Raw genomic sequence first — 8,501 nt, 5'->3', positions numbered from 1 at the left:
TCACAGACATGTCCTTAAAAAAATATCTTCACTGGCTGAGAAACTCCCGTGAAAATAAGTATCAACCAATGCTCACTTAGGCTTGAAGACATTTTCTTACTATGTCTCTTTGGCCATTTGAATTCATGGCCAAACATAAAATGGCCAGAGCGGAGCCGGGCCCGAACAGCGTGGCTTTTAACTGCAGGCCGACCCACTATTTGTCGGCGTTCGGTTGGCCTCTTGACCAGTGGAAGTTGTCTTCTTTGGTTCTTTCGGTAAGGTCACGTAGAATGAGAATAAAATAATAAAATAACTCAATAAAATTCTCACAACGTTTCGGCCACAACGCAAGCGGCCGTCTTCAGGTGAAAGGTACAGAACTGTCGGGACGACAGAGCTTCAATGAATGATGTTAAGATTCGTAGCGACTTTTAAGCTGGTTGGGAGAAGTCGCTACGAATCTTAACATCGTTCATTGAAGCTCTGTCGTCCCGACAGTTCTGTACCTTTCACCTGAAGAAGGCCGCTTGCGTTGTGGCCGAAACGTCGTGAGAATTTTATTGTGTTATTTTATTATTTTATTCTCATTCTACGTGGTGGTGACTTTACCGAAATAACCAAAGAAGACGAATCCTTGCAGTCACGAAAGCTTCAAATCGAAATTTAACAGTGGAAGTCAGTTTGCGATGTCACGAGATTGCGTGCGGCACGACGCCTCATTAACTGAAATTTGCAACCGTCGCGAAGATTCTGCGACGCTTTCGTTGCCGGTAATCTACAGCTCACTCCAGCGCTGTCCTCCAGACAGTCTCGTCCCTTCACCTGATGAAGGCCGCTTGTGTTGTGGCCGAAACGTCGTGAGAATTTTATTATTTTATTTTTTACCTATGTGACTTTACCCAATAGAACCAAAGAGTATGAATCTACAGCCTCCTTGAACACCCCCCACCCCCCCCCCCCCCCCCACAGCTTGCCGACCAAAGCTCTGACGAGCTGAGCTTTGACCGACAACTCGCTCCGTGTTCTGCATTCCTGAAATCGGTGCCCTGCCAAAAACGCAACATCAATCACCGCACGGCCTGCTGATGTATCTGTTGTGCGGCTCGATGGCCAGGTTCCTGCTGACACGCGGCTTGCGCGGCCAACTCGTGGTCATCCCAAATGTTGCCAAGGGTCTCTTTGCTGAACGGCGGCGGCGGCGGCGACTCCATCTCCTGACCCACCTCCACAGGTGGCGTCTGCACCGACTTGGGCACCAGATGCTGCTCCTCCTGCTGCTGTTGCTGCTGTTGTTGCTGTGGCTGCTGCTGCTGCTACTGTGGCTGCTGCAGTGGCTGCTGCTGCTCCTCCTGCTGCTGTTGCTCCTGCTGCTGTTGTTGTTGTGGCTGCTGTTGCTGTGGCTTCTGCTGCTGCTGTTGCTGTGGCTTCTGCTGCTGCTGCTGCTGCTGTTGCTGCTGTTGCTGCTGTTGCTGCTGCTGTGGCTGCTGCTGTTGTTGTGGCTGCTGCTGCTGCTGTTGCTGCTGCTGCTGTTGCTGCTGCTGCTGTAGTGGCTGCGGCTGCTGCTGCTGTTGAGTTGACTGGTGACGAGGCACACGTGGTATGGCTGAGGCTGAGTGGGAGGGCTGCTCAGAGTGGACAGCAGGATTTTCCTGAAGCTCCATGACCTGCTTCCTGTTGAAGTTGTATTTACTGAAGAGTTCGAACATAGGGGGAGGACGTAGAGTTAGAACAGACACACAGGTCCATGCCTGTGTGTGTCTAATCATGTTAGGTTCAAGCCCATCTTGACACACACAGGTCCATGCCTGTGTCTAATCATGTTAGGTTCAAGCCAAACTTGACACACACAGGTCCATGCCTGTGGGTCTAATCATGTTAGGTTCAAGCCCATCTTGACACACACAGGTCCATGCCTGTGTGTCTAATCATGTTAGGTTCAAGCCCATCTTGACACACACAGGTCCATGCCTGTGGGTCTAATCATGTTAGGTTCAAGCCCATCTTGACACACACAGGTCCATGCCTGTGGGTCTAATCATGTTAGGTTCAAACCATCTTGTGATCCTTGAACCCAATATCACACCGTGCCCTTGACAGCAATATAATTATTTAACATCAATAAAAACATCTAGGATTTACTGCAGTAATTAACACCACTGCATAGTACTGTCGTTTGTAGTAGTTTGTCCCCAATATAACATAAGTGGAAACAACCCTGGGGCAAAATCTGAAAACCATACTCCCCAATCTCTAAAAATTAAGAGTGTGCAACTTAATGTTATGTTTAAATAACGGTCGCTAAGCACAGGCCCAAAATGCTAAGAAGCCAGCAACAGCACCAGAGGAATGTCTAATCGTTTAGCGTTCATCTGCTTATTTAATTCAGCAAGGTGATGAGAAACCTCAACCATAAGGGCCCATCTACCAATGAGTCACAAGGCACCATGGGTAATGCTGGAGCGCCTCACCGAGTCTCAGGGCATCCGTGATGGACTAGGACGTGAAATTCGCACGCACAGGAATCCACATATCAGCTTCATTTAGTCGTCATGGATATTGCTTAAAATATTTGCCATCTGTTGCACAATGGCATACTCTTCTCGATTTGAAGCTTTCGTGACTGCAAGGATTAATCGTCTTTGGTTATTTCGGTAAAGTCACCACGTAGAATGAGAATAAAATAATAAAATAACACGATAAAATTCTCACGACGTTTCGGCCACAACGCAAACAGGTCTGTACCATTCACCTGAAGACGGCCGCTTGCGTTGTGGCCGAAACGTCGTGAGAATTTTATTATTTTATTTTATGATTTTATTCTCGCTCTACGTGGTGGTGACTTTACCGAAAGAACCAAAGAAAATGGCATACTCGTTGTTTTTAGTAGTCTCTCGTCATGCCAACTTGACAACAGTATTTGTCCTCTGGAGACACTGGCCTCCACCGTGTGAATGTTGAATTGACACGACTACCTCGGTCCCACCGACATCGCTCATTTGATCTGGGAGACAACTTTCACTTTGACTAACAGTTAATCTTAAAGCAGTGATGGTTTTGGGCAGCAGTGATGGTTCGGGCAGCGACGCATAACCTGTATTCAATTTCCCTTGGGTAAATTCGGCTTTAATGGGTAACCGGTATTGGTTTGTAAACATAAATTGTGTAGAGAAAAGAGCACGTTGCTGCCTCGTGAGCCACAACTCAGCCTTAATAGGTCTCTTAAACGGTCACTTAGGAGAGCTTTGTGTTGTTTTGTCGTGCAAATCACCAAATCAGCTGCTCCACGCACGGCAGGATCATCTCCCAGGCAAGGCCAGTGAAGTGTTGCATGTACAGAGTCCACGCAGAGGGCAGCTTCACTTCTATACGGGCCAATGCTATGCTTGCAGCCGCCACCACGGATGGACGGAAACTCAGGAATACGTGGTCTGCATACACACAAAGACAAAACCCTCCGTTTAGCCTTAACAGACTGTTGGGGCAAGTGCTGCTAGCGAGTAGCAGCACCTATGAAGGTCGGCACTGTGGCACACGAGGGGGTGGGTGGCCAGCACCACGCCCGGCCGCCTTTGTCTCCCCAGTGCTGGCGATGTTTACACACCACATTGAGTTACTCATTTGAGGCCGAGTCGACCTAGGGGAGGCCCAGGACCGGTTCAGATAATCGTCACCGGTGATAGCCGTGAGCGGGCGTTGGACCAGGGTGTCCAGGGTCGTAGCTGCAGCGTAGCGCTAACCGCTACGCCACCTCTACCCTGCACACAGGAATGACAGGCAGGCACACACACACAGACGCTTAAACGCACAAGCACCCAGTGAACGAGGAACGTTGGGCCAAGGACACCCTGAACATTTGAACAAACATTCCGACTAAAATTTTGATTTAAAGCTTTTGTGACTGCAGTAATTCATATTCTTAGCTCTTTCGGTAAAGTCACGTTGAAGGGAAACAATAAAATAATAAAATATATAAAACAATAAAAATTCTCACGACGTTTCGACCATAACACAAACGGTCATCATCAGGTGTGAAAAGCAACGGCAAGAAACATTTGAAAGAAGTGTCGGTTCGCATCAAATTATTTATTTTATTAACGGTGTTTGTGTGTGTTTATTTATTTATTTAAACGTTAGCACTACGGGCAGCGATTTGGCAGTTTGTTTAGAAGGACGAGTCCATCTATGTTCTGAAAAGAGGAGGGGGGAGACGAAACATTAATGTATGTTGTCTGAAAGCCACCGTAAGCGTGAACAATCAATTAAGACCTGTTCACGCTTACGGTGGCTTTCAGACAGCATACATTAATTTTTCGTCTCCCCCCTCCTCTTTTCAGAACATAGATGGACTCGTCCTTCTAAATAAACTGCCAAATCGCTGCGCGTGGCGCTGACGTTTTTTTAAATACCCCGTTTTAAAATAAATAAATTAATGCAAACCGACACACCTCATGACAACCGTTTGTGTTATGGTCGAAACGTCGTGAGAATTTTTATTGTTTTATATATATTTTATTATTTATTTGCTTCCCTTCAACGTGACTTTACCGAAAGAGCTAAGAATATCAACATTCCGACGTTGGAAAAAAATATATATTCGGTGACGTTTCAGGCACTGTCCCTTCTTCGCTGGTCACCTTAGCGTTGCCTACGAAGCGCTCCTCTACAGCTCTGCGAGTACCTTGCAGGGCGAGCTGAAGGAAGTGGGCCGTGTACTTGGTCGTGTACGCGTGCCGGTAGGACGAGCCTCCAGCCGGGGCGTCCTCACGCCGCGACAGCCACAGGAAGTAGTCCACGAAGTGCGCCGCTGTGGGCGTGCACAGGTTCCAGTCGAGTGTACACAGCAGCAGGAACTGTGCAGGGGGGAGGCAGACGGGAGAGTGGGCTGGCACGGCACAGCTGCCACCACTGCGTAAAGCATTCAGTCCGCCACGCTGCTGTGTGTTGCCTGGAGGGTTTATTTAACTATTCTAGATTTAAAGCTTTCGTGACTGCAAGGATCCATACTCTTTGGTTCTATTCGGTAAAGTCACGTAGGTAAAAAATAAAACAACAAAAATCACGACGTTTCGGCCACAACACAAGTGGCCTTCATCAGGTGAAGGGATCAGGTGGTCTCGAGGACAGCGCTGGAGTGAAACACAGCCACGCTCAGACCGCGACCTTTAAGCTGTGCGCAAGGAAACAAGGTGCCTTGACAAAGGAATTAGCATAAAAATTAGCATTTGATTGGCCGACTTAGCATAGAAGTGGTGTACGTGCGGGTGCACTTGCCAGTTGGCGCGGGGGGGGGGGGGGGGGAGTTTACCTATTGATGGTGTGAAAGGGGAATTTAAGAGCTGCGAAAGTTTGGGGTACCACTACTTGAAAAATATACTGTACCACTGAAAATTAGTTTAATGTTTGGTTCGATTTAGAACGTCTTTCCAATGGTTGCTTAACTAGTCGGGTTGGTGCATGGCTCGCAAACAGTTCAAATGTCTGGTCAAAGAGTCAACTCGGCCCTTCGTCTGCACGGGTAAATGCAATGACCGTCATATTCTTTTGGGTCTTTCGGTAAAAGCCACGTAGATTGAAAAAATAATAAAAAATATCACGACGTTTCCATTGCAACGCAAGCAAATCGTCACGGGGTGATTGTTTTACGGAGAGACTGAGCCCCACCATAGGGAGAATTTCCTGCACTTGTTCCAGCGCCGTGCAAATAAATGAGCACCACTCCACGTTCATTTGTCAGGTCTGCTGTGGTAATATTATTCTGCAGCTTTTGCCTTCCTGTTATCTAGTAAGAAGACACGCTTCTATATTCAAATTCGGGCTGTACATTCAAATTGTCTACAGAATAATTAGTTGGCATGAAACAGAGATGATGTGTTCATATTCTTTGGGTCTTTGACGTTTCGATCGCAACACAAGCAATCACCTGAGGACGACTGCTTGTGTTGCCATCGAAACGTCGTAATTTTTTAAATTATTTTTCTATCTACGTGACTTTACCGACAGACCCAAAGAGTAAGATTGTAAAGTAACAAGACAAAACAATTGGTTTCTTGAATCAAATCGCGACCTTGAATCATGACAATGCACGGAACGGTTCTGGGGGGTGAAACATTGCATGCCGAATTAACAGGGGCATGCAGCTACCTCCGTCTGCTGCAATTCCTCCTTGGACAGACTCAGCCCTTGCTTGATCATCACCTCCAGCCGGTTCACCCAGTCCAGTCGCGGCACGTGCTCATCCATCTCCTCGAACTTGGCTGCGCAGGGTGTCAGGGACACGCATGCCGACGGTGAGCAAGCGACCAAGCGTGCGAGCGAGAGATGAGCGAGTGATCGGGTGGGTGGGTGGGTGGGTCACGTGAGCGATTGACCGACCTGCTATAATGAGGTAGCAGATTGAGCAGGTGTAGAGGCAGCGGACGGTGATGTCGTGGCGGTCCATGAACACGTCTAACATTGCGATGGCCAGGTGGTGCGTGGTCACACTCAGCTGCAGGCGCTCGCTCAGCGTTGCCAGGAGGTCGACGAAGTGGCGACGGAGGTGCAGCTAGGGCGAGCGTGCGCAAAACCGAGGCAGCGACAGCTCCTGCGAGGGGGAAAAAAAACGAGGACGTGGGGGTTGGGAGGGCAGTTGGGACGCTGTGGAGTTGGGTCAAGAGGTCAAGAAGTGTTTTGAAACGATAATAGATTATTCTGGGGGTCTAAGGAGGCGACGCGCCCGGTGACGGTGGGCCACAGCATTTAATTTTCGCCGTCACGCAAACCAAGAGTGACAAAAGCCACGGCCAAATTGTCTCCCTGTCCAAGCGAGTGAAAGATGGCGAAGAACTCATTCGGTAGTCCGCAGCCTACGATGAAACAAAACCACGAGGTGTGGAGATCCGTAGCTCCAAAGCACAGCCACTTTTATTCTTCCACAAGGTACCATGTCGCTCGTGTTATAGTCCCCGGAGAGATAGGGGGCCGGGTCGACCCGCTGGCCAGGATTGAACTTGCAACCTCCTCGCTGCGAGTCGAGCACTCGAACGTACGTGCCGTGTAAATCAGTTCGTAGGATTTGTGTCTGCGTGTAGGAGGCCTATTGATGAGAGAGGCGGATACCTTCTTTCGAAGGACGCGGTAGATGTCATCTGCCAACTCGCCTTGCCACCACTCGCTTCTGTCCATGTCTTGGTCCGTCGCTCGCGCCTCGTGCTCAGGAGTTTATTACTTGGACAGGCACGTGCTGGGTACACACAAGTGTTCACGAGTGGAGTTTATTACTCGGACAGGCACGTGCTGGGTACACACAAGTGTTCACAAGTGGAGTTTATTACTCGGACAGGCACGTGCTGGGCGCACACAAGTGTTCACGAGTGGAGTTTATTACTCGGACAGGCACGTGCTGGGTGCACACAAGTGATCACGTGACAGATTTGACGTCACAGCTCACTTGCCGTGCAAAAAATATATGCATTATTGAGCTCCCCCCACAAAAATAAAGTGTATTTGTATAATGTTTGCATGGTGTACAGTCTGGAAAGTACCCACATGGCAAATTTCCAGTTTGTTGCATGTGGAGAAGTACAGACAACACACACAATCACAACTTTGCCTTTCGTATATATGGAGATTACCACAGGTTATACCACGGGCACTTCGTGCTCAACAGAGCATTAAGAATAAAGGCAGAATTTTCACAACACTTGGAAAAGAAACTACATTTGCAATTTTTTGCAAAAAAAAGTAACACATTTTTCCACGCGTAAAAAATTCAATTATTGACACGTGTGCAAACTTCATAATGTATTTGCTTGAGCAAGACCGATTACATTATTGACGAAATCTTAAAGTGCTCATGCTAAACCGGCTTCCAAACATCTCAAGCTCACACCCTACCCCCCGCTATGCATGTGGAATAATGTAAAAAATATGTCCTGTTATGATGAAAAACAAAACAAAGTCTTACCAAACACTGTCCATTATTACACGGCGGGAAGGGAAATCGTTCAGTTAACAAACCGTGATAGTTTTAACGCCTCAATATGTCACGATATAGTCTAAATACAGCAAGTCTCAAGTCTTTCACGGTAACTACGGACGGAGTGGGCAGCACGCAGCCACGTTGGAGTCGTCACGTGACGCAGCCGCCGACTCCCAGGACTCTCCACGCCCCGGAAGTGCTGCTGAGCGCCGGAAGCCGGAGGTGACGCGTCATCCGTGTGCCAGGGACTCCTGATTGGATGAGGTGTGGGCGTGGCCACACCCGAGGGGGAGGCGACGGCCAGGGGATAAAGGGGGGGGGAGGGAGAGACCCACAGAGACCCATACTCATAGAGACCCACACAGACACTCACAGAGACCCACAGAGACTCATAGAGACCCATACTCATAGAGACCCACACAGACCCACACTCACAGAGACTCACACAGACACCCACACAGACTCACAGAGACCCACACTCACAGAGACTCACACAGACCCACACTCACAAAGACCCACACTCACAGAGACTCACACAGACCCACACACACAGAGACCC

General features: G+C 48.6%; 1 protein-coding gene across 1 annotated transcript; it reads right to left on the bottom strand.

Annotated features, from left to right (window-relative positions):
• Positions 1–982: 982 nt before the first annotated feature.
• Positions 983–8,121, bottom strand: LOC142917314 (cyclin-J-like). The gene is made up of 7 exons (XM_076061945.1): positions 7,928–8,121; positions 7,081–7,204; positions 6,355–6,565; positions 6,124–6,236; positions 4,661–4,832; positions 3,251–3,410; positions 983–1,671 (listed from the first exon to the last, which is right to left on the bottom strand). Exons 3-7 carry the CDS (start codon positions 6,434–6,436, stop codon positions 1,296–1,298), a joined length of 903 nt encoding a protein of 300 aa, XP_075918060.1. The 5' UTR covers positions 6,437–6,565; positions 7,081–7,204; positions 7,928–8,121; the 3' UTR covers positions 983–1,295.
• Between the last annotated feature and the right edge of the window lie 380 nt (positions 8,122–8,501).

Source organism: Petromyzon marinus, unplaced genomic scaffold, assembly GCF_048934315.1.
Source record: "Petromyzon marinus isolate PM22_M1 ecotype Great Lakes invasive population unplaced genomic scaffold, UKy_Petmar_22M1.pri1.0 PM_G_Scaffold_45, whole genome shotgun sequence".
NCBI classification, from domain to species: domain Eukaryota; kingdom Metazoa; phylum Chordata; class Hyperoartia; order Petromyzontiformes; family Petromyzontidae; genus Petromyzon; species Petromyzon marinus.
The sequence above is the reverse complement of the archived record's forward strand: the minus strand, read 5'-3'. Positions and strand labels throughout refer to the sequence as shown.

What these genes read in the sequence shown, in the direction of transcription:
- LOC142917314 (XM_076061945.1), bottom strand. Translation starts at nt 6,436, where the DNA reads ATGTTAGACGTGTTCATGGACCGCCACGACATCACCGTCCGCTGCCTC. An exon ending in CTGCTACCTCATTATAGCAG is followed by an intron (nt 6,237 to 6,354) that starts GTCGGTCAATCG and finishes CACCCTGCGCAG; the next exon opens with CCAAGTTCGAGGAGATGGAT. An exon ending in AGGAATTGCAGCAGACGGAG is followed by an intron (nt 4,833 to 6,123) that starts GTAGCTGCATGC and finishes CCCCCTGCACAG; the next exon opens with TTCCTGCTGCTGTGTACACT.